The sequence below is a fragment of the Phoca vitulina genome, unplaced genomic scaffold (assembly GCF_004348235.1).
Source record: "Phoca vitulina isolate PV1807 unplaced genomic scaffold, GSC_HSeal_1.0 scaffold25, whole genome shotgun sequence".
NCBI classification, from domain to species: Eukaryota; Metazoa; Chordata; class Mammalia; order Carnivora; family Phocidae; genus Phoca; species Phoca vitulina.
The window spans coordinates 22399578-22426674 of record NW_022589728.1 but is presented as its reverse complement, the minus strand read 5'-3'; the positions used below and the strand labels follow the sequence as shown (position 1 = coordinate 22426674).

Here is a 27097-nt window from a genome sequence, read left to right as displayed (position 1 = left end):
GTCTGCGGTCAAGAATCACTGGTCTAGACAAATCTAGGTTAAATGTGGGGTTTAAATCGGAATAAAAGTATTGGCTATTCTTGGCTTTGGTATTATTTGCTAAGCATTTACTTTAGATTAAAACAAAATGAAGAGATAGGTATGGGAAATAATAGTGATATAAGAGACAAAAGAAGTTCAAAAAACCTAATTCTAGAAGGGGAAAAAAGGACTAAGCTCTCTTACCTCCCACACTTGCCAATGTTGAGATAAAGTTATTTCATAAAATCTTTACAATAACAAGAGATAAATATTACAGTATATAAAAGAAGAAAATGAAGGGCTGAGTTAGGTAACTTTCCCAGGATCTCAGCTAGCAAGCGGACATTTTACCCACATCTTTCTAACTCCAGGGACCATGCTTTTCCTACCATATCATCTGCATCACTGTTTACAAGCACAATGTTGTGGGGTTGAGCCCAGCCCCTTGGAAAGGACATGGTATAGTGGGAAGAACAGTGGTCTGGAAGTCAAGAGGCTTCAAGGCAAGTCCAGGTACTGCCACTCCTTTGGCTTTGCCATTATCAGCGACCTTAGCGAGTTCCTGGACATCTTTTGGGAACTTAGTTTCTGAGACCTCTAAAGTCCCTTTCAGCTTTAAAGTCTCATGATTCCCCCTTTAACAAGCTGTCTTTGTCAAAGGAAATGTCCAAATTGGTGGCTAGATAACACATCCATTATCTGCCTAACCATTTCACAATTTTAGTTTCTGGGAGAGAAAAAGGAAACCTCAGGAGGCCATGTAAATCATATGGGTGTGCCCTTCAGGTCTAGGAGCTCATTTAGAATCTCCACTGGATGCATCACATAAATCATCTTTAGGATCCCTTTATCAAGCTTTGGTAGCACTTTCTATGATCCTGGGAAGATTTTTCTCTCCTACTTTGTTTGAAGTGATACCTAGTGGTCATAGTAAAACAAAGATAAACACTAACAAGAAGGAAAAAGAAAACCGTTTGACAGTTTGAAAATAAGACTACTATTCATGATTTCTCATGTCTCCTTTTTGAAAGTAACTGGCCTCAGTTACTCATCTATGAAACATTGTACCTAATGCATGATGAATATTAACACTTTGACCAGAAAAGTAAATACATATTTTAATTGTTAAATTTTCCTAGATTTGAAAATTGTGGAATTTTCATCGTTATGTTAGAGGTAATTATGAAAACTTTGTTGAGGTCTACGGTCGTGTTTGTCTTCCTTCTTCTGGCTTTTGGCCTCAGCTTTTACGTCCTCCTGAGTTTGCAGGTGAGGCAGCTACATTAGTAGTTGATTTTGTTGATGTGAATATTGGGAATACATATTTATACTTAAATCTGAATGGCTTAGAAAATTAATAGTAACATAATTTTTTATCTGATAAAGTTGCCTTCAAATGATTTTTATTGAAGGAAAAAAATATCGCCTAACTCAATGACTTTCTTCCATTGTCAAAATGTTTATATATATAATGCATGATGATTTGTTATAGATGCAGAAAAGATCTTGATGACTTTATTGCCAGTTTACTAGTTCTTATCACTTTCAGTAGCTATAGTCCTGTGACTTAAAAAAAGTATTCTAAATAAGATTTTATCATTTTACTCTTCAGGAAGTATTTTTTCATTACATGCATTTTGCATTTCACTTTTACCTTACCATCTTTTCTCAGGATGCATTCAGCTCTCCATTGCTCTCTATAATCCAGACCTTCAGCATGATGCTAGGAGATATTAATTATCGCGATGCCTTCCTAGAACCATTTTTGAGAAACAAATTGGCATATCCTGTTCTGTCCTTTATACAGATTATTGCCTTTACCATGTTTGTCCCAATTGTACTCATGAATTTACTTGTAAGTAATTTATCCTTATATTTTCTGTTTGTTGATCATGTGGAGCATTTAGCAATGATAATTATTCTTAGCCTCCTTCATCTCCCTTCATGAAAGTCAAAAGGGACTATTATAAAATCCATTCATTCAACATTCATTTAGTGCTGGGGGTGTGCCAGGCACAGCACGAGGCCCAGGGGATGCCAGGATGCATGTACTTGGCAGATACGAAGAATCTAGACACTGATCCAGGTGCTGGGAAACAGTGGTGAATAGAGCAATACCCAGTCCTTACATTATAAATTAGTCATGAAGTTAAGTAGTAAATAAATAAATATGTAATATAATGTCATGGGGATGATAAATGCTATGAGGAACTACAAAACTGAAGAATAAGGAAATAAAGATGAATGGTGTGTGCTGCTCTGGAGTTGGGGTAGGGGGTCAGAGGTTGGGCAGAGATCTTGGTGGAATGAAGGATTAAAACCTCATCTCTGCCTTTAAATTTCTCATTGACCAGAGATTCAAGTGGGGAAGAGCCTCTCAGGCACGCGGACATCTGTGGCATTCGGGTGCCATCTCTAAACCAGTTACAGGCTAACGTCCCCAGCAGACATGAACATGCCCTGCACAGAGAACCTGCTCCAGCCACGAGCATCTTAGCCAGTGCAGGCAGAAGTACATCCCAGGTCCATGGAATACCCGAGCTGACATTACAGTGCATTTTTTCCCCCCTTATTCATTTATGTAAACATGCACACATTCAATACACTTTTACTGAGTCTGACTATGCACCAGGAATTGTGCTATACAGTGTTTCTGGAAAGAAAAGATCGACTACTTAATGTTTTGATTCACTTACTTGATGCAACTCCAGAGTTTTATTTTGATGACCTAGAAAAATAAAGGATAACACGAAGAATAATAAAGAATGACATAAAGCCCACATTTTTCCCTTAGAATCCCTTATGTTTTAGAAGATAATTATCTAGAAGAGGATTTGGCCTAGCAGTAGTATACATTGGTGCCATCTCTCCCTGCACGTCCTAGAAGAAAATCAAACCCAACAGAGCCAAGACTGTCAATGTTTTCTTTCCTTCAAACTCTGCCGATGCCTCTCAGTAGCACCTTCCTGGTCATCTCAGATCATTGGAAGATACTTTAGATTCAGCTCTGCCCTTTCCTCACTTCTTCCAGTAAATATTTGCCTCTTATGCCTACTTCCGGTTGGCTTACACCCTCATGGTTCCTCATCCATATTGCTGCAGTAGCCCAAAGAGGCTATCTTGTCTCACTTCTCTAATCCTTCCTGCAAATTGTCACCACAATGATGTTCTAAGGGAAAGCCGAACCTGTCAGTGACTTTTGCATCCCTTTTTTTACCCCCCTAGGACTCTTCATTTCAGTCTAAATCCATCAGCATGGCACGCAAGGTCTTCATGATCTGGATCTTACCCAGATCTCACCCAGCTCTCCACTGTTGGCAGGATTTACTCAGACATGCACCATGAATGTCATGGAGTGTGCCAGACTTTTCTTTGTACCTCCTGGGCTCCACACAAGCTGCTCCTTTTCCTGGAAGGCCCTCCCACTTTGGGTTAACTCTTTCTAAGCTTTCAACACTCAGCTCAAGCATCATCTCTCCTAGGTAGACTTTCTTAACCAACACCTCCCCGCCATCACCCTAGTCTGAATCAGATGTCCCTTCCTTGTGTTTTCATAATTTTGAGGACACAAATCAGAAAAAGATAATAAAACCTACTTTCTAGGTTGTTATGAAGATGAAATGAGCTAATACAAGGCACTTGAAACAGTGCTTGGCACATGATAAGCATTAAATAAATGTTACCTGCGATTAAATATTAGTAATTTATCTACTCTATGACTCAAGATCAGATATCTTTAGATCCTAGGCAAGTATCTTAAATGTGTGAGGCAGCCAGTATGAGACAGCTGGTTTTGATGGAGGCTGATATAAAAACTGAGAGAATGCCCACTGAAAGGCTTCCAAATTTAAAATAAAAAACATTATCCTGTCAAATAAAGCCTACTTGTTGACTATACATGGTTCTCAGTGCTAGTCTGCACCCCCTGGAATATACTCTTTCAGTGCTCATTCACTCAGTAGCTATTTTGTGTACCTACTATATGCCCTGTATGGTTCTAAGCACTGGGCATACAGTGGGGACTTGGACAGACCGAGCCCTTCTCTCTTGCAGTTTACTTGACTTTGAGTTTTTGAGAGCACCAGCATCCAGAAGGCTGGTTCAGCATAGGCAGGTACTGATTGTCTAATGAAACAGGCGGCAGCTAATGTAAGTAAGTGAATTTAATTTGGATTGAGTGGAACTGAGCTGACGGGTTCCCCTCACCTAATTCTATGAAGCCATGGAGTTCTAGACGGAGTTACTGTTTGTTTTTGTTTGTTACCAAAGCCACACCCCCCCTTGCAGTGTACCCCTTCCTGCCAAACCTATGTAAGGTAGACATTTCTGCTTCGCCTCAATTTGCTATTTAACTTTTCCATGTTGTCAAGTCACTCTTGTTTACCTTAGATGCCAAACTCCTGCAGTTTGCAACCATGTTGCATGGCTTACCCCAGTGGCATTTGATATTCTATCACCCCTATCATCTGCAAAAATAACAAATTTTTATTTTAAAATGAATTTGATTAATTGGTGTGTCCTAATTTTTTAGGATAACACTTAAAATTAATGAATCCACCAGTGTGGCTACCATTGTGACAAAGGTATATAGGCTTTGCAGTTTGCTGCAAGATGTGTCATGTGTGTTGAGGTCACTACTAGGCAATTTACATGCTCACTCCCTCACTGCAGCCAAAGAGATCTTAATGCATTTTGAGGTGAGCCATTAAGCTGGTAATGACTTGGTGCTGTGTTGTATTTCAGATTGGTTTGGCAGTTGGTGACATTGCAGAGGTCCAGAAGCATGCATTGTTGAAGAGGATTGCTATGCAGGTAAGTACTGTATTTATTTAAAACTTCCTGAAATTAGCACCATCGTAAGTATTCATGTATAAGAATAGCTGATTTCTGTGACCAGTTATTTAAAACCGACATTTCGTTAGGGCTGAGAAGCACCACACCGTATAGTGTCTGTCATGCACATTCCCTGGTATACCTGCTGTAGTCAAAGGATCAGAAATGAGGAAAAAATTTTCAGAACAGTATCGGCAGAGGAACGGAGAAATTATCTGGGCCTCTTTTAATGTCAACATGTGGCCAACCAGGTAGCTAGCTGCTAAGTAAGAATATGACAGGTGTGAGGTATTCTGTCTTGTCACAGCCCCGCTGTTCCAAGGAGCTCCTGATATTCTGGCCATAGCCTTGCAAGCTTCCCACATCATGTGTTATATTGAAGTATTCACTGCATCCATGAGATTTTTGTCCCTTTGTCACATCCCTTACATTTTTCTAGATAATTCGATGTAAAATTTGCTCGACTCAGAGGCTTCCGGATAGGTCCTTGGCTGTTGAATCTTGTGAGGTGGTCTCCTATTACACAATGCAAAACTATTTCTATGCTCTTATTTACATTGTCTTTAAATTTCAAATTTGAATGGGAATACTTGACGCTTCAAAAATATCTGATGACCAGTTGAACATACACATTCAGAAACTTAGGCCAGTTCAAGAGAAAGACAAATTCATGATAAGATTTAACTTTATCCTCTTCACTTTTCTTTGTCACGCTGCTTCCTTCTCTCTTACTCATTCAGCTATCCATTAGCATATGTTTATTTCTGAAAAATGTTCCAGTACATGATATGTGTGGAGCACAATACAGCTTAGCATGAGAGAACACAGAACCCCAGCATAAACTCACCCAGTTACTTACTGACTTTAATAAGTAAAATCAATCTAATTAGCGCATCAACTGAACATTCAGAGTATAAAATATCAAAATCAACTTAGAACTATCCTTAAACTCTCTTTTCTGTGACTAAGCTGTACATTATACAGAGAGGGCTTGGCACATTTAAAGAACAAATATATATAAATTAAATGGTTAAAATGTTAGGTACAGAAAATGAACGCAAATACAGTTAAGGAAATGCTACATGAAAAGTTGGCATGTGAGGCAGACATTGAAAAATAGGATTTAGAGGAGCAGTGAGGCCAGTCCAGAAGGGCCATACCCGGCAGGAGCAAAGGGCTGAAGGCAGAATGAGAAGTGGCTAAGGAGGGGTGAAGGGCCACCTGGCCTGGAAGGATGGCTCCTTAGGGGGCACTAAGGCAGCTCAAGACGATTGAGGGCTTTATTAAAAAACAGCACAAGAAAACCTTAGCTTTTTTTTTTTTAAGATTTTATTTTTGAGTAATCTCTGCATCCAACCTGGGGTTTGAACTCAAAACCCTGAGATCTAGAGTCTCGATCTCCTGACTGAGCCAGCCGGGCACCCCCGAAAACCTTACCTTTGAAAGAAAGGGCAGTAAATGGTGGAAGTGCTTCAAGTTATTTTGTTAGTGGGACGTTACTCTCAGCTCTTCCAAAGAATGAGAACAAAATGAAAGTGGTATATAAGATGATCTGTTGTTATCTCGAGTTAGTGGAGAAAGATTAGAGGAAGGAAGAGCTAACTGACCAGTTACTACTGTAACAAAAATGGAGTGCGGGACTTGAGGGAGGTGGGTGAGGAGAGGAAAAGCGATGTATAAACCTCTTCGCAGGCATGTCATCAGTGCTTCATAACAACTCTTGAAAAGATCAAGGAAAGTAAATAAAAAGAATGATGTAAGCAACAGCCCTACATAAGACGTCTGGGGGAAGCCCACTAAACTACAGTGTCGGTACAGTTGATATGAAAAGCACGGTTCTATACTAGACTTGATCTCTTCCCTGAAACATGACGGCACAAGGGCATGTAAAGGAAACAGGCAAAGCAATTGCTCCTGTGTTATCTGTGCCTTGTTTTGGATCACGAAGAGCACGGACTAGAAACCCAGGAAGCCATTCTCTTGTTTCCCCTAAGTTGTTGTTTAAGCAAATCTCTACAACCATGTACAACTCTCCCTGTCAGACATACAACCTGAGTCTGAGGCCACATCAGAACCGGAGCATAAGGGGACGGCAGCAGCCCTTTCACAGAGGGACATTTAGTCTTCTTTCAGACCCTTATAAGTGGGGACAGAGAGGTCCCTGGGGCAGCGCCTGCTGGGAGCTGTAACAGTTACTCAAAGACACGAGTCATGAGTATTTTGAGGAGCTTGGAGCTCTTTAGTTTTCAACATGAGTATCCCCACTTCCGGTTCAGGCTGGCAGCTGTAGACACCACACATGGACAGACCTCTGCACATCACAAAAGGAGCACCACGGAGCTCTCTTACCTTCAACATGGGAAACCCAGCAGGTGGAGGTGCAGATGAGCCCTTAGCCCAGAGGAGCCATGCCCAGTGGGTCCCAGCAGACCCACCAAGGTTGGACTTGAAGCTCTGCTTGCCTTCCTCCCCAGGACCATACTGGAGCAAGGAAATCTGGCAGGTCCTATGTAGAAAATGGACAGGGTTAAGACACACCATGTGCTTTGTCTGTTGGCAGGCACTAGACTTGAATAAATCTTTTTCAATCAAGTAAGTGAATGATAACATATGACCTCTGAAAAAAATGTTTATTGCAAGAGGAAAGGAATATTGCCCTTAAGACCCAAGGGAAAAAGGAACCTTGGAAATTATTTATTATAGAAACCCAAAGAAAATATCTAATTGGTGTTGTGAATAAAATACAAGAAAACATAGCTGTTCTTGAAACTGGAACTAGTACATAGCACGTTAAGTGGTGGTAAGTGTTATAAAAATAGGGAAGCAAGATACAGAGCGTGTTGTGTGAGAGAAAGGCTGACATTTTAAACAGGTGGTCAGGGAAGTTCTTATCATCTCACCATTTGTGGGTGTGAATGACTGAAATGCCCATGTATGAAAATGCCTATGGTCTTAGCAAACTCACCTACATGGTGATTACAATAAACCTATCTAAACAACAGACACAAAGGACTATAAAAAAAAAGTGGAAGAGAAAATTTGGCAAACAGAAAACTAAATATCAACTCAAGGTCAATCTGTTAAATGAGACAAAAGATTGTATCTCTGAAAATAGAAATTAGACTCAAGATATGTCACGGATAAACCATTTTGCACCCGACAGCACAGTGTGAAAAGTCGATGAAGTACTACCCTTCGATGTGCCAGTTGTGGTCCTTTCACTGGTTCCTGTCGCGGTCCTCCATCTAAGCATGGCTTCCTCCCCTGTCGCAGGTGTGCATCATGCCCGCCGCACAGCCCGGCTGCGTGCATCTTGTCGTACGATGCCCCAGAGTATGGGCCGAGTCATTGCCGTCTGATGTGCCCACTGTCAGCCACGGTCCCTGAACAGTGAACATCTGCTCACTTACACTGAATTCCTTCTGTAAACACTTTGCCCCAGCTGCAGACTGCTGCCCCTGTCTTGTCAGTGGATGAGCTGAGAGACAGCAAACCTGGCCAGCCCAGCTGCTTGTGCATAAAGCAGGACACAGGAGTCAGTTTTCAGTTTGCTGTACTAACAGCAGTTGCTTTTGTGTGGTGTAAACATTCCAGATGCTTATTAATGATTCCTCTCAATAAATCCAAACTGTACTTTAGGTGGAACTTCATACCAGCTTAGAGAAGAAGCTGCCCCTCTGGTTCCTACGCAAAGTAGATCAGAAATCCATCATTGTGTATCCCAACAGACCCAGATGTACAGGGTTATTAGTAAGTACATGTGAAAAATATCAGCATAAATCACGTGATACCGTTTGACATTCATTCATTGTGTTATCCTTAAGGGTACCCTTTTATAGACTTTGAGTCACTGTACCTGTGGAAAAGAAGTAATTGTGATTTAAAAAAGTAAGTGCATGATTAACCCACAGTGAGAACGTGATGGGCAGTGTGAGGGAGGCATTTGTCCTACTGGCTCATTCACAACATTTGTGTTAAATGTGTACCACATCCCTGTGAGAGCAGATGGGTGGTTGGGTGGATCAGCCTTACCCTATATCTTTCTTACAGTGTACCTTTTTGTTTTTCCTAGTCACATGCCACTTACATATATGTGAAAAAAATGTGTCTGTGCAAATATAGAGCACATAGGTACATATACACACGCACGCACGTGCATTGGGAATGTACATTATAGAAAATGTGCTAAGTGTCGAAGACTAAGCAAGCCACTGCATTATAATGGAAAAGGGACCATATTAAGAGAAGTACTGGATGCTAATCCTGATCATGCCTGGGCTTCCTCATCTCTCTATGAATATTCTGAGTTCTTTGCACGTTAATTTTTCATTGTGTAGTCATGAAATGATAAAGTCAATCTGAGTATCAGCCTAGGCTTTATTCTAACTACACTATTTCCCTGTTCAATTTCATTCATATCCATGGTTGCAACTACTCCTAAAATACAGAAGGCTCAGCAATTGATTCTCTAGCCTAGAGCTCTCTTTGAGGTCCAGGCTCCTATGTCCAGCTCTCTACCTGACATCTTTACTGGTATGTCTCAAGGTACCTCAAATTTGGCATATTCAAAACAAACTCATGCAAAAGAAACTCACAATTTTCACTCCTCCCATGTTTCACTCCCCCTGCAGGGAAAGAATGAAAAAGCCTCTTCTCTCTCCAAAGTTTCTTAATGTCAACACCATTTGCTTGTGCAAGATGTCATCCTTGATGTCTCCTTTTCCCCGCTCCTGACCCCTCACACCCAGTCACTCCCAAGTTTGGTTGATTAGGCTTCCTGGATGGCCTGTGTGTGCTGCCATCTTCTTTTGCCTGGACTCCTAAAATTGCCTCATTTCCGGTCATTTCATATCTGCCCTTGACACATTCGTCTACCAATGGTTTAAAAGACACTAAATTTTAAAAATATATATTAAAATAGCATTTCAGAAATGTCCTCATGGGAAACTCAGTTGTGTTGCATAATGGTGCAGTTTTAGAGAATAACTAATCCTATATGGAATACCACCACTTATAATGAGCATTTTTCATGAGAAAATATATGATGATTCAGTTATACCTTTTCATAAACAATCTTCCACTCCAATTTTCTCCTTCTATATTATCTATACATCTTGTACTTCATTATAATATGCATGATTCATTTTATAGCTCTTTATAGGTCTGTTTCTGTCAACAAATTGTGAGCTCCTTGAGGGAGCTCAAGCTCAAGCTCAATAGCTATGTCTTAGCTATTTGTGGTGCTAGCATACCTGGTTCAGTAGCTGAATCGTGGGCACACATTCAAGAAATAGTTCCTGAATTGAGTTCAACCTGAGTAACTGTTCATCTTTTATCCCACAGCGTATATTTCATTTTATTTTTTACATCAAAGAAACAAGACAGGAAATTCCAAATGTTGACACATCTCTAGAAATAGAAATATTGAAGCAGAAATATAGGTATGTGTTTTTCTTTATATCTGTATTTGAGAAACTTAAAACTTTTAAATAATGATGTATAGTGTAAGGTTATATTGTATATTTGTGTTTATCTCATATTAAGTCATGCTTTAGTTGACTGATGTCATAGTATATTGAGAATCATGAGAAATTTTTTAGACCCAACAACTTATTTGCTGCAATTCACCAATCAGTTCTGCCAGTCAGTATCTTAAACTGCATTTCCATGAGCCATATGAATTCATACATCAAAGCTTTGAAAGATTTTCAGGATTCCTAGAGAAGCTATGCTGTGTCCAGTGGTTAAGCATGAGGGCTTTAGAGTTAATTTACCTGAGTTTAAAGCCCTGTTCAACTGCTTACTAACTCTATGACCTTGGGCAAGCCAGTTAATCTTTCTGTGCAAGAACATTTTAATCTTTAAAATAAGAACAAAAATAAACTGGCCAAGAACTAACAGTACAACCTTAAGAAGAACACTTAAACTTAAAAAATGTGTATTGCTTAGAAGGGTTATGACTCCCATGAAGCTCTGACCTGACACAGCCCATCTGATACAGAACACTTCTCATAATCTAGGCCTCTCTGCACTCAAGGATTGAAAAGATCATTGACAATAAATTCATGAGACATGTATATCCTTTTAGGCTGAAGGATCTCACTTCTCTTCTGGAAAAACAGCATGAGCTTATTAAACTCATCATTCAGAAGATGGAAATCATCTCTGAGACAGAGGATGAAGATAATCATAGTTTTTTTCAAGACAGGTTTAAAAAAGAATGGTTAGAACAAAGGAATAGCAAGTGGAAATCTGTGTTGAAAGTAGTAAAGACAAAGACACACAGCCCTTCACATTAGCCTGCAGTGGGTCTTCCTGTGAGGGTTGGGGGGGGGGCAGTTTGCATGACCCTGCTGGGTCCAATTTCCAGTTTGACAAAAGTGAGGAAAAGGCAGAAATATGATTCTGATTTCACTACATGTGAAAGGATGGTTCCTGTATTCTTTGTAAAAGTATGTCTTTCTCTCTATTTATATTTTATGCCAGTTAGTATGTATAAAGAATATCCTTTCTAATAAATTCAAGTTGCACTTCTCATTATTTGAATGGGTAGAAAACTAATTTGTTAAACACACATTTTAATGATAAGGACTAGTAAATGTAACTGTTAAGCTAGAATACAAATGTCAATACTGGATTCCTGCTTGATAATTATATAATATGTAATGTATTAGACAATAAAGTATTATATTAGGTTATACCATTTGGTATGCTTTTTTTGTGTGTGTTGGAAGAACCTGTGGGTGGAACACTGTGTACTCTGTTCCAACTATAATTGCCACACCCTTCTTGCTGCTAACACACCTGACGTCACTTTGAGTTGAGACCCAAATTAACAGACCTTATTATACGCATGAATTTTACTATAGATATAGATAGTATATGTTTCTATTTTTGGTTTGCTAATAACCGTAATAAATGTAAAACCTATATAGTCACCCCACTGATTATTGTGTGAGCTTTTTACTATGTTTAGTTTTTTGAGATTTGTAAAAATGCTTCCATCATATATGGAACCAGAGAAAGACACTACAAAAAAAGAGAACTACAGGCCAATATTTCTAATGAACCAGATCCTCAACAAAATATTAGCAAACTGAATCCAACAATACATTTTAAAAAATCATACACCACAATCAAATGGGATTTATTGCCAGGATGCAAGGGTGGTTCAATATTTGTCAAACAATCAACATGATATGTCACTTCAGTAAGAGAAAGGATAAAAAAAAAGACACCTTCAATAGGTGCCAAGAAAGTATTTCACAAAGTACAACATCAATTCATAATAAAAACTCTGGAAAGTAGGTCTGGGGGAACATATCTCAACATAATAAAGAACTTATATGAAAAATCCACAGCCAACATCATAGTCCATGGTGAAAAACTGAGAGCTTTCCCCCTAAGGTCGGGAAGAAGACAAAGATACCCATTCTTACCACTTTTATTCAGCATAGTACTGGGAGTCTTAGCCACAACAATTAGACTACATACAGAAATAAAAGGCATCCAAATGGGTAAGGAAGAAATATAATTCTATTTGCAGATTATATGATACTATATATAGAAAACCCTAAAGACTCCATCAAAAAATTACTAGAACTGATAAATGAATTCAGTGAAGTCGCATGGTACAAAATCAATGTACAGAAATCTGCTGCATTCCTATACATTAATAATGAAGCAACAGAAAATGAAATTGAGAAAACAACCTCACTTACAGTTGCACCTAAAACAATACATTTTCTAGGAATAAATTTAACCAAAGAGGTGAAAGACCTGTACTCTGAGGACTATAAAATATTGATGAAAGAAATTCAAGATGGTGCAGAAAAACAAAATAGACATTTCCATGCTCATGGGTTGGAAGAACAAATATTGTTAAAATGTCCATACTACCCAAAGCAATCTACAGATTTAATGCAATCCCTATCAAAATACCAACAGCATTTTTCACAGAACTAGAACATACAATTCTAAAATTTGTATGTAACCACAAAAGACCTCGGATAGCCAAAGCAATCTTGAAAAAGACAAAACTGGAAGTATCACAATTCCAGATTTCAAGTTGTATTACAAAGCAGCAGTAATTAAAAAACACTGGTACGGGCACAAAAATAGACACATAGATCAATGGGCTGGAACAGAAAACCCAGAAATAGACCCACAATTACATAGTCAACTATTATCTTCAACAAAGGAGAAATGAATGTACAATTGGAAAAAGTCTCTTCAAAAAATGGTGTTGGGAAAACTGGGCAAGAACATGCAAAAGAATGAAACTGGACCACTTTCTTTCACCATACACAAAAATAAACTCAAAATGGATTAAAGATTTAAATGTGAGACCTGAAACCATAAAAACCCTAGAAGAGAGCACAGGCAGTAATTTCTCTGACATTGGCCATAGCAACATTTTTGAGATATCTCCTGAGGCAAGCAAAATAAAGCAAAAATAAACTCTTTGGACTTCATCAAAATAAAAAGTTTCTGCACAGTGAAGGAAACAAGAAAACTAAAAGGCAACCTACAGAATGGGAGAAGATATTTGCAAATGACATATCCAATAAAGGGTTAGTATCCAAAATATATAAAGAACTGATAAAACTCAGCACCCCAAAAGCAAATAATCCAGTTTAAAAATGGGCGGAAGTTATGAACAGACATTTCTCTAAAGACATACAAATGGCCAACACACACATGCAAAGATGCTCAACGTCACAAATCATCAGGGAAATGCAAATCAAAACTGCAATGAGATATTACCTTACACCTGTCAGAATGACTAAAATCAAAAACACAAGAAACAAGTGTTGGCAAGGATGTGGATAAAACAGAACCCTTACACACTACTGGTGGGAATTTAAATTGATGCAACCACTGTGGAAAACAGTATGTATGTTCCTCCAAAAATTAAAAATAGAAATACTATATGATCCAGTAATTTCATGATTGGGTATTTATCCAAAGAATACAGAAACACTAAATACAAAAAGATATATGCACCTTATGTTTATTGCAGTGTTATTTACAATAGCCAAACTATGGAAGCAGCCCAGGTATCTATCAATAGATGAATGGATAAAGAAGATGTGGTATATATATATACAATGGACTATTTTTCAGCCACAAAAAATAATGAAATCTTGCCATTTGCAACAACATGGATAGAGCTAGAAAGTATAATGCTAAGCAAAATAAGCCAGAGAAAGACAAATATATGATCTCTCTCATATGTGGAATTTAAGAAACAAATGAGCAAAGGAAAAAGACAAACCAAGAAGCAGACTCTTAACTATAGAGAACAAACTGATGGGGAGGTGGGTGGGAGGATGGGTGAAATAGGGGGTGGGAAAGAAAGAATACACTTATCATGATGAAAAAAAAAATTCTTCCATCACATATGCCCTCTTTTCTTTTGATGTCCCCCACAAAGTATGAATCAGTCACATACATCATTGTTGATCTTTTCAAGGTCCTTGTTTTTATTTTCCCCTTCACCCTAATTCTCATGTTTATTCCCTCACTTGCCCCAGGAGATACCCACTCATGAATGTCTTTGGCCATGTGTGTATCCTTGCATTACAACTGGCCAGTGTTGGTTCATGTGTGTTTTTGTTTACATAGGTGTTATTATGCCAGGGTTCTTGTTCTCCTTACTTCTTTCCACTTAATGTGTGTATAAGATACAACTGTGGTACCCTCTGTCCACCTAGTGCAAGGATTCTGACAGATGTTCCTATAATTTTGTGGACCCCATTGCATGGACTCATCTCTTCTCCACAGATGGGTCACAGATGGGTGTCTTGGTGGCCTCCACCTCCTGCTATCATACATTCTCAACCACACACTCAACACAAACAGAGTGCTGAGTGGCAATATGTAATATGAGGAAACCATTTTTTCATTCATGGTCCAACAGAATTCATGCCCTAGAGACAATATTGTATGTTCCTTAATCTTTGATTCAGACAAGATCTTTGTCCTTTATTTTCCTTAAAACAGAAAGGCTGGAAATTCACAGTATAGGAACAATCACCAGAATGTCCTAGTCATGAAAACAAATGGTCTTCTCACAGTCTTCCCACTCCTCACACTTTGTAGAGCATTGCACATATTCATTTAACATTTATTGAACACCAAGAATGTAAGAATATGTGCAATATTGTACTACACCTGTTGTGGGGGAATATGGAAATAAATAGGTTATCTAACCTGCTCTGAAGATTACAATTTAATAAATCATTTAATTTTCTGAAATTCTCCCCTCCTTTTTCCCCCAAACACTGAATTCTGCTTTTTCCACTATTTTTCTTACTTTTCCTCCTCTGCTTCCCACTGACTGCTCTCTACTGCCTGCTAGCTAGATGTTTACACCCCTGAGGTCTGTCCTTGACCCTCTTCTCTTGCATACTCATCTCTTTGCCGTCTTGCCATATCACAACTTCACTTACCTTTGTAACTGACTACTTGATATAATCTCTCCTGCCCCTCCCCCCAAAGTCCAGTTCTGCATTTCCATAGTTCTTCAAATTAAATACCCATAAATATGAATGGGGGAGTGCAAACTGGTTCCCCCAGGTTTCCTATTTCCTATCAATGTTACCAACATTCCTCAGGGTCCTAGACTTGAAACCGACATATTGCATTGCTTAATCTTTCTAAAGTACAGCTCTCAGCCTTCACATCCATGCTATAAAGCTTTAAAGACTTTCTTTTTCTTTCACAAGCAACCTTATCATCCTAACTTGACTCTTCAGTCTAATTTAGCCTTATCTGCATTTCATCCAAACCAGATCACTATTTCATCCAAACACACCATGGCCTCCCACTTCCCTGGCTCTTACTAGGCTCTCTTGCACCCAGAATGTCCTCCCTCCAGCTCTTCTCAAGCTCAGTTTAAGTGGCACCTGCATCTTGAAGTCTTCCCTAATGACCTAACTGATGATGCTCCCCACCTCCTCTGAACTGGTAACACTGCATTTCTCCTCTGTCAATTCCGCCTGTTTGGTTTGACCGTGACTCTCTTTCCAGTAGGGTCCATCTAGTGGGAAATAGAGTCCATCTCAAGTTCATCTTTGAGACTATTATCATCAGTCTCAAGTGGCCCAAAGAATTACACCTTGTTTTTTTTCATCCTTTGTAGCTCCTGGCCCATGTCCTTGCACATAACAGATATCAATGAATATGCACATATAAATTAAATAATAAAAATCAGTGAAAACAATAAATATCACAGGCCTAAAAGATACCGCAAGAAAACTGGTTCAATCTGCCTCAGAAAAGAAGTTTAGTGTCCCTATTCTGTTGACCCTTTGCCCTACAAAAGTTGAATAATATGGCTCTAACTGGCGGACGAGACATTCAAATACCACTTTTCTGCCTTTTCTCCTGTTTCTGTCTTCTGTTGTTGTTGTCATGGTTTTTGACTATGGTTAGTAGTGGGTGAAGTCTGTGCTTTGCAATAAGACAACCTGAGCCTTCATACTGACCCTAATTCCTGTTGACGAGTGACTCTGGATATGTTTCCACATCTCTAAAATGGTGATCAGAGCATAAATTGCTATGGTGTTGGTAGGATTGGAAAATATCATGCATGCAAAGTACCTATGTCAATAAATGCTATTGCAATGTGTTTAAGAGAACTGACTTACCCGAGGTAAAGGGGATTATATCCTACTGATTACGCATGGAATTTCCTCAGATACAAGCTGGCACTCCCAGGTACTTCTGGATCTCATCAGCCAAACAAATCCTGGAGCCAAAAAAAACTCACATTTAGAGAAAACTAATTAAAAAAATATATTATAGCACTTTTTCTAATTTTTTTTTGCCCCAGATTCAAATTGCCAAACATCAACAGAGCACCAACTCTCTGCTAGTCAGAATAAGCCATCGCCATTGTGTATTTTTAAACCATTTTCAACATTTTGATATGAGATTAAAGGACAGTAACAGGAAGAAGGCTTATGAAGTATTTACTATGTATCAGGTACTGCTCCAAACACTATGTTAACTCATTTGATTCTCAAATTAACCATATGTGGTAGGTACTATTATTCATCATCCTTGTCTCCTAAATAAAAATCAGGAAAAAGGTAATTTTTTCCCTTGGGGATTCTATACCTGAAAGGTCACTGAGAAGATATTTGCAATGTCACATTCATAGGTACATGCTTTTGAAGGTTAGGAGACATGGGGATGGCAGACAGAATGAAATTAGGTGTGCAGCCTCTGAAGTTCGGCTACCTGAGTCTCTCCAGGTCAAATGACCTAGCTGTGTGACTTTGAACAACATACTAACCTCTTGGTTAGGTGGGACTAATGAGAGTACATACCTCACAGAGTTGTGTTGATCATTAAGTGAGTTCATGCAAGTAAAATGCTTGGAATAGTGAACTGGCACTATTCTAAGTAGCACTAAGAAAATACTAGCCACTAGAGAAGAGTGAATCATTTGCAAAGTTCTGGAAGAACAACTATTAGTTTAAAGCATTTTTTTTCTTTTTTATCCAAACTGAAAAATGTAAGAACTATACAAGGATGATCTTAACAATGCAGCATCATATCCTAGTACAGATTTTCCCCCCAGTTTGATCCCAAATTTCTCAAATCTAATTTCATTCAAGTGCTTGATAGGACCTCAGTATCTTCCCAGATTATGAGTGACATTTTATAAGTTGTAAAAACTCAAATGGGCAATTTTTTTTTTTTTTTTTACTATGACTGAAATAGAGGGGCACAGTGTACCTAGATAGCCCTTTCATGGGTCTAAAACCTGTTTCAAATGATGGTGATTTATAAGAAGATGGTGAAAATAAAACATATCATTTGAAGATTAGATATGAATGTGAGTACATATAGGAATTGTCCAGGTTCTCTTTCTGTCTGCCAAATGTTTTTAGGCCACAGAGTTATTTTAAAGCCTGATGTTTAAGGGCAGTGAGAGTTAAAAATGCAGCCTGGAAATTGCTTGGATCCTTCCAAAAACAATCATTGGCCAGGGTAGAAAGTGATTTTTAAAAAACCTATCAAGTACATCTAAGAAATGATTAACTTTAAACATCACTACTGCATTCAGCGTATGCAGGCCTATGGTCTGACAGAGGGGCCAGTAACCCTGTAATCCAGGGATCCCAGGTGCCAAGCTGCCACAGAAACCTCCAGAGCAGCACCTGCTTGGCTGCAAGGTCCCAAGTGCAGTTACAGGGAAATTGCAAGAGTCAGGAGCTAGAACACCTCCTGACGACGTTATGGAAACGGTGTCTAAAAAGCCATCAGAGCTAAATGACAGAGGACCTGTCTCTGATTCTAGGGACAGTAACAGTTCCGTTCATTGTGTGGCTTCATGCTGGGTTAAACTTCAGTCTGTTACAAATGAACCTTCTAGTGTAGAGTCTCTGCACCAACGTCTTTTTTTTCACTAACATGTTTTCAAGGAAGAGCCATTTCAGTGGGAGACAAGACAGGAAGCTGCAAGCCACCCCTTGCACTTTCCAACTGTAGATTCCACCCTCCCCACCCCGCCAAAAAATGCTTTCAAGCATTTCCACAGGTTCTCAGGAGGTGAAAGGAGACTTATCCCAGCGGCCATTCCAGTAATGTCAACAATGAAACTAGCACCCCCTTGAGGTGTGATTGATACTGAGCCCGAATGGAAGACCTCATTGACAGAGACCTCTGTTTTGTGCAGAAGGGTTTTTTATTTCAGGAAAATCTACAGTGGCAATTACATATAATTTTGCCCATTCTTCTACTAAAATGTATTGGTCACTTGAAAGGGCAGAGGTGGATGGTGGTATTGATTCACAGAAGCTTCAACTGCAGTTGTGGCATTACAGGATTTAGGCTGCCAATAAATAGTACACACGATAACCAGGTGTATAAAATGGTACTTCTTTGTGAATCAGAAGTATTTAGCAGCTTAAAGGAGATCTATTCCCTGTCTAGAACCAGATCTGAAAAAAAAAAAAAAAGGAGTACATTGAGGAATAAAAGTCTCAGAAGAGAAAGTTATCAGTGGTAACTTCAACTGTTCAGTTGTTTTTAAAAATTGATGGAGAGGAAAAGAAGGAAAATGGGGAGTAGGATGGTTATTATGGCTCATGGACAGAAAGGGTCTCAGCAGTACCAGCAAAACCTGAAAGACAGTTTCACTTGCACCTTCCAAACCAGCTTCCAAGAATTTCATTTTGAAGCAATACTGAAGCTCAAGAACCTGTTAGAATAACAACCAACTCTTCCACAGCCTGCCACAGAAACAGTTACTCTCAAAATGAAAATTTCTCATCAACACCTGCTGCAGGCATGGTTTCCGGGCAAAGCAGGATCCTAGTTTAAGTCCCCACTTAAGGACTTCCACAAAGAGAGGGAAATTGTGTGTGTGTGTGTGTGTGTGTGTGTGTGTGTGTGAGAGAGAGAGAGAGAGAGAGAGACAGAGAGAGACAGAGAGAGAGATAGGGGGTGGATATCAAGTGGCTTAACAAAGCTAATTGTTTTCCTATCTACAAATTGACTCAGTAAAGGCAAAAACACTAAAGGTCAGTTGAGACCCACACGCTGTGTAGACATAGAGCACTGATTCTGGAGAAGCCAAGGCTGAGGAAATGGCAGTGGGAGAAACCAGGAGCTGGGGATGAAGAGGACAGACATCTCTACTTTCGGGAAAACGTAAGCAGACACAAAATCTTTCACAACCAGATGCACCAGCCAGTCCCAAGTATACGGTGATACTGATAGGTGTCCCCAGCCCTGGAGACACGGGATAGGTTCCATGAAGGAATGGAACCAGTAAGCCACACTGCAGTCTTCAAAAAGGGACTCAGAGGGCGCCTGGGTGGCTCAGTCGTTAAGCATCTGCCTTCGGCTCAGGTCATGATCCCAGGGTCCTGGGATCGTGTCCCACATCGGGCTCCCTGTTCGGCAGGAAGCCTGCTTCTCCCTCTCCCACTCCCCCTGCTTGTGTTCCTGCTCTCACTATCTCTCTCTCTGTCAAATAAATAAATAAAATCTTTAAAAAAAAAAAAAAAGGGACTCAGAGCCAGTTCCTCCTCACCATGGTGACCCAGACAGTTTTGCCTTTCAAGTCCAGGGTGCGCTACAGGAACAAGAAAAGTACTGGAGAACTGCAATATTGGACTCCCTATAAAAATGTATGCAATTACCACCATTCAGTGTCACTGTGAAAACATTCCCAATTATAAATTTGCTAAAAAAAAAAAAATGCGTTCACCCAAATTTAAAAAGCCTGGGCAATGTGAAGCCCAATTGTCTTTCTCAGTCGAGTAAAACCCCGGCAGCTCTGGGGCCTTCAGAGCACTGCCATCTAGTGGTCAGCTCCGCCATTCCTTCTCAGCTTGTAAAACAAGCCAGCGGCCGTTTCCTCATCCGAATCCCTGTAGACGGACCGGGCTGCCAGAGCCATGCTGCCACTTCCTGCCTAGAAATGGCTTCCACCCAAGCCGGCCACGGAGGCATGGCCAGCAGCTGACCAGCCAGAGGATCAGGGATTTTCAAAGTTTCTATAAATTGGTGAATGACAGTCCACAGAATTTATCAAACCTTTGAAATGTGGAATATATTAATTTCATAATATGAAGTGTACTACCTATGTGGCAGGTCAAATTTTTCAAAATGTTAAGATTCTAAAGTAGGGATGTGTGTATGTGTGTTTTAACTAAGAAGAAAAGCCAATGAGAGAAAAAGCTAAATGCTATGGACTATTTTGAGGTATGTTTGAAACTGTCATGTTAAGTCCTAGAATTTATAATAAGAATCATCAAAAAGCAGTGATTTCCTTGTTATTAAGATAATACCATGTTGGGAGCGCCTGGCTGGCTCAGTTGGTAGAGTGTGTGACTCTTGATCTTGGGGTCGTGGGTTCGAGCCCCACCCTGGGTGTAGGGATTACTTAAGAAAAATAAAATCTTAAAACAAAACAAAACATAATAGCATGTTGGCTTTACTGATGTTCTTTGCACGTGGAGATTTGGCAAACTTCTGCTTTTAGTTTTCCCCAAGATTGGTAAGCCGTTACCATTTCAAAGTGGGTACTTTGAAAACAGAATAAAGTAGGACCAAAAAAGGGCTGAGTTGCTTAAAGTAGTCATTCTGTTCTATTTTTAGTTTTTAAGGCTGTTTACCTTGAGAAGCTGCTGGAGCAGAAACGTGGGGTAGGCCTTTCGGGCTGGGCACAACTTTGCTGCTTGAGTAAAATGTTTCCTAAGATTTAGGTCCTTACCTGCTTGGAAAGGATGAGAGAGAAAAAGTCAGGATGGGTGTTTTGATTAAACCATTTAAAATGGCAATTGCAAAAGTATAATGTTAAATGTTTCCATTTATTGTTAATATTTGCTTTTAAAGAAAGCAGTAATCAGCTGAGGTTTTAAGTTCCCAAGGATATACACATATATCTTCATATTCTGAAAAATGACATCCTAAGAATGATTTACAAGTGAATATATTGAGTTACCACAGAAGATAACTTTTGAAACATAAACTGATTTGAACAGTATATTTCAAATGACACAAATCAGAGGAGTAAATAGACAATTAGGACTATACATCGGGGCTGTTATGTTAATATACAGAATATTGTGTGTGTGACTTAAAAGTCTGTCTTAAGGTAAGAAGGATCAGATGCTTTTGAATTACACAAAAGAAAGTGTCCCTGATAAAACATAACCACTCTGTCATTGAGTGGCTATCATAACCTTCGAAGGAGATGATGTAAGGCAACACAACCTTGCCATGTAAATATTCTAGAGTCCGCTCCAGACAGAGGCTTCAGCTCTGCACTGCTCATGCACTTGTGACCCACAGCCTTCCCAGATGGATGTAGCCTGTCTGCACTGCACTTTTAAAACAAGTTACAAAAAAGGCAAACTCTCTGTTCTTTTGGTCCCATGTGTATATATTTTGGCTATTTCAGGATATAAGGTAATGGGGGAAAAGCACCTTTTGTTTCATTTTTCACCATAATGAGGAACACCATTTGACATGTGCACCAATTCACTAGATAAGACAAGAGCAATAAAACACAGGGCTGAAACAGGAAGAAAAGAATGTTTCCTAAGGTTCTCTTGGGCACTGCATTGCTGTTTTATGATATTTTGAAGCTTAGTTTTAACTGCCCATGCCTGAGTCCAAACTTTGGAACAGAAATACCTATGAATTCTCACTAATCAACAAATGTTCCAGGGGATCAGGGACACCAGAGCATGGATGTATGTGGCACAGGACACAGATGTTTATGGGGAAATGACTAACCCATTTGTAAATTTCCACTGTATACATTTCAAAGACCGCCAGTGCTATGTAACTGTAGATTATACCTTCAGTATTGATCAATGATAACGCTGACAACTATAAAAAAAAAAGTCAGACTGTTTGCATTTCACAATTATGGGTGGTGAACAGGAGATGGTAAATGTACTATATCATTTTTCTTAGCAAGGAGTCAATTCTATTCAAATCAAGTAAAGATACTGCTTCATACCTGATGTTTGCAACTTAAGAAATAGAGGTTTGACAAGTTCTTTTAAAAATTAAGTAACCACAAACATACTTTAACAGAATAAATACCTATGAATGCACCTAACAGTAGAAGAAAATAAAACAAGCAATATCAGAAAAGCTTTCTTAAAAGATAGAAAACATCAAAACACACAAAAATCCAAAAAACACAAACAAGACTACCCAAATAAAATAAAACCTATCAACTGACAACAAATACAAACATCAGCAAAAAGCAAATATTCTCCATTTGAGTTCAGAAATTTAATTACTAGGGAATAATATAAACTAGCACTATAGAAAGATAAACAAAGATAAATCTAAAAATGTAAGCAACAGTAGTGATCAAATGAACTTAACACGAACTGAAGGGAGAAATTATGAAATTAAGCAAAAATAGTGCTTTACACTGATAAAGGTTTTGATCTATCAGGAAGTCATGAGTTATTAGCCTTTTTGTTTCAAATAAGTTACCAAATTATGTCAAGCCATAACTGGTAGAAATGAATCACTGGTAGAAATATTATGGGAGAACCTTATCACACCTCCATTAGACTAATCCCAAGCTCTACATTTATGAACTGTGTGACCCACAAAGGTTATTAAAACACAGTTGTCAAGGGACCAGGAGAAAAGAGGCTGCCAGGCCAAGGCCGGCGACAGAGACCAGCAGTCGCTAGAGTAACACAGGTGCCAAAACCAGGTTCCCGGACGAGAACAGGGCCTCAGCGGAAAGGCGCGTCTTTGGAGATAGGAGGGTCTATGAACCCTTTGACCATCTGACTCTATTTTGTAGTGTTACCTCCTCGCTTGACTCAAGTTAACTTCTTTTCATCTCAGTCCATTTCCCCCCTCCAATTTCAGACATTAATATCCCATTTTGAATAATGAATTAGTTTTTAAAAATTCATAACCCACAGAACTTGAGTTTGTAGGTAGAGAAAGAAGATCATAATGAAATCTGAACCGATACTGGGTCTGACTTTCTTCCCCCCTTACCTGGGTTTTAAGGACAAAATGAGCCTATATTAGTCCGTATGCCCATTAAGGGGCTATTTAACCATCCTATATCCTTTCCCCCAATTAATTCAGCCCCTAGATGTTAGCTGAATGAAACCTGCCCTACTTAAGCTACCTAAATTTAGTCTTGCTTGCTGCTTCCTCCAAAATTGCTCTTCATATGGGTTTATCCCCTCTTCCCTCATCCCTGCTCAAAAGCATACTTGTTTAAACAGTTGGTCCTTATGGTGAGTAGGATAGGCTTCAGTATTTGCTCTTTCACTGCAATACCAAATATTTTTTCTTGACTCTAATATGTTCTAGTGCCTTGCTACTCCAAGTGTGACCTATGGACCAGCAGCAGGGACATCTCCTGGGAGCTCGTTAGAAACACAGAATCTCAGATCCCACCTTAAACCCACACAATCAGAATCTGCATTTTAACACGATTGCCTGGTGATTCATGTGCACATGACAGTGGGAGAAGCACTGCTTTAGTGATTCTTTCACGCGAATAGTGCCAGATACATCATTCAGTAACGTGTTGAACCATCCCCACTCCAGGTTCACAATGTCCATGGGCTTAATAAAGTCTCTGCTAAAACTGTATTGAATAAACCAAATTTTTTTTTACTTCAGTATTTTTGCAACTTACTCCTCCATGGATCCCCCTGTCCCATGATAACTATTATCATCCTTCAGAATTCACAATCTATGGAATACATTTTGAGAAATGCTGGACTAATGGACATAATGTAATGAATGAAAACAAATCACTAATCAGCCCATCTTTGGATTTCAGTTTCCTCACCTATTCAATATGGATAAAACTGACCTACTAATGTCAAAGGGTAGTTTGGAGAAAATGATGAAATAGATCTGAAAGCCCCTTGGAAATACAAGTGTTGAGAAAAATTTCGTTCATTTATTTATTCACTGAGCAAATATTTGTGAGTGCCTACTCTGTCCTAGGTCTGTGCTGAGTATGGGGGCTACAGCAATGATAAAAGCAGACATGGTTCCTATGTTCATGGAGCCAAAAATGAGTTCCGGTGAATTAAGGATTAAGATCTATAGACTACAAAGGTAGGCACTAATTCCCCTGAGGTAATCAATTACTAAATCAATCCCATCAGTGTTACTTTGACTCAGAATTCATTTAATTAGCAGAATGCCATCTCAAAACCATGAGGGAGTTGGAGTACCCACTGAGTAATAATCGTAACGATGTTAACATTTACAGAGAATTTATGGCATACAGCCAAGCCAAGCCAGCCCCTGATGTGTAATGTTTAACAATTTCCATGGTGTATATACTCTCACAGGACCAATTCATTTCAAGCTACTGATGAGAAGTTACTGGATGGGGGGATGGGAGGATCTGGAGAATCAGAGAAGGTATACACTCTCAGTCCTTGCGAGACACTGCAAACCAGCTGCAGCCCATCACGATGTAGATCATGCTAAGTAGTTAGCATAAAATAAATCATAACTACCTGATAAGAAATTAGCTGTTATATTCCCCATTTTATAGATGAGGAAACGGAGGCATAGAAAGTACATAATTTCCAAGATCATGCAACTAGTAAATGGTAAATTGGGATTTGAATCTAGTAGAGACATGTGATTCCAGAAGCCCTACCTCTAGACACTCTAGCCCAGTACTGTGGAAAGCTCTGATGTAATTCCTTAGGTTAATGTTAGCCAAATCCACCTCATTCATTCATTCATTTACTCAATAACTCACCCGGTGCAGCCAGTGATGGGGAATACACCATGGCCAAGATCCTCACAGTTGCTTCACTGGAGTGAAAATATTCTACATGGGGACTAAAATAAATCAACATTTGGATGTAGCTTATATACTCCTGTGTTATAGATCCACACTATCATAGGACAGCCACAAGATGTCCTTGCTTTGGCTTTCCAGATAAACTGAGATACGGCCCAAACGGCTGATCAGGGATTGGGGAAAGAAATTATGATATAAGTTCAGGTAGGCATGTGGATATGTGCGTAGTTCCTGTTATCTGAATGGTAAGAATGTTGCTCTGGATTAAGTTAAGGTTCTTCTAGCCAGACTTTAATTGGCTAGGATGTAACAAGAAAGATTTACCTCAGAATCGAGAAGTTGCATCAAAATCCAGTCACAAGTGGCTGAAGCCAAAGCAGCCTTGCAAATACATCAGAAGAACGAAGAAAAGCTTCAGGCATTCAGGTATGGAGGTAGCCAGAAAAGAAGGTTTGGATGAAACTCTCCATCTTCAGGAAAGCATAAAACTGCTTTATCAAGAACCTGAAATAGGGAAGGAAAAGAGTAAATGGACTGAGTAAACAGAACAGAGATTTTCCTAACACACCTGTTAGCATAAAGGACTCTACCATAAACACTCAGCTTGTTTCCATACCCCTATATCCTGAGGGCAGAAGTTAATTAAACCTTCAGATAAGCTTACTTCTGAAGACCTAGGAAGAACAATAATTTTTCACTCTCATAAAATGTGATTTTTAATTTTCTATATTTCAGTTTCACTGCTGTTAAGGATTAGGCAAATGGCTTAAAATGAATCTTGATAGAGTTATAATTTGTAAAGATAGTGTTTCAAAAATACAGATGATTTAAATTGGAATATATGAATAAGTTATATTCTTTTTCTTCCGATTCTAAATAGTCTAAGTTTAGTATTTTGTTGATTTTGTCGTTTAACAAGTTCACAAAAACAAACAGAACAGGCATTCTGTATCAGCAATTGGAGACGTGTGAGACAAATTGAAGACACTTGAACAGAGTAACTGGAGACATTTGAAATAAAGGCCATGTCTGTACATGCCCAGAGATGTAATTACTATAGCTATATGACAAACATGAAAGCAACCTAATGTTTACCTAAATAACTTAGTTGGTTTTGGGGGGATTTACAGATGAGGAACTCACGTGTTTAATATAAAGTTCAGAGGCTTCTCCTGAGTTGGAGTTTTATTATAGTGAAAGTTTAAGCTCACTTACAAAAGTGGAGAAATCCTTTTCTTGATGATCTCCCTAATTAATTGGTGAGTTATAGACTTTCTCTTTCTGTTACAAACTTTCTGCCCAGCAACTAATGCATCCAGTCCCGTGAGGTTATGAAGCCTGAAGGAAAAGTCCATGCAAGGAGGGCTGGTACCAGTGATGGAGGTCTGGGGAAGACAAACAGAATAAGCTGAGACTGAGCCGCAGGGTGTGCCTGGGTAGACAGGAAACACAGTTTTTCAGGACACAGACATCACAGCACAAGACTAGATGTTCAGAAGAGATGGTCTGCAAGCTCCACTTTAATCTGAATACAGAGGGCTGGGAAAGGAATTTAGGAAAACAATATGAAAAAATTTCATTTATCTGGTTAACACTAGATGGCAGTGAATGATAGTACTTATTAGGAAATAGGAATTGGGTGTCATTAGTAATGACATTATGGACATATTTGGACTATCTTGAGTCTTGACATAGAACAACAACAGCGCAACAACAAAAATCACCTGATCCACTTTTCCCTTGGTTCACTGTTTTTGCTAAAATCAAAGTGAAATATTAAAGTCATTAGTTTCTCCCTTCCCTAAAGATAACTATAGTTTTGTCTCAATCTTCTGTGTTACATTCAGTTTCTCTATTCTTCATTTCAGTGCTGTGATCTTTCACATTTATGTGCCTTAATGTAAATTTAGGGTTTTTAAAAAGATTTTATTTATTTGA

General features: G+C 39.0%; 1 protein-coding gene and 1 non-coding gene across 2 annotated transcripts in view; both read left to right on the top strand.

Moving 5' to 3' along the window:
- TRPA1 (transient receptor potential cation channel subfamily A member 1) overlaps positions 1-11153 on the top strand; it is a 51399-nt gene extending 40246 nt beyond the window's left edge. Inside the window, exons 22-27 of the mRNA XM_032422025.1 lie at positions 1161-1290; positions 1694-1876; positions 4765-4833; positions 8494-8604; positions 10198-10295; positions 10943-11153. Coding sequence (XP_032277916.1) covers positions 1161-1290; positions 1694-1876; positions 4765-4833; positions 8494-8604; positions 10198-10295; positions 10943-11153 — 802 coding nt within the window. The remainder of the gene's footprint in view (positions 1-1160; positions 1291-1693; positions 1877-4764; positions 4834-8493; positions 8605-10197; positions 10296-10942) is intronic.
- A 9528-nt stretch (positions 11154-20681) lies between these two features.
- On the top strand, positions 20682-20754 carry TRNAK-CUU. The gene has a single exon. It is a non-coding gene; the product is annotated as a tRNA-Lys (tRNA).
- Positions 20755-27097: the final 6343 nt, after the last annotated feature.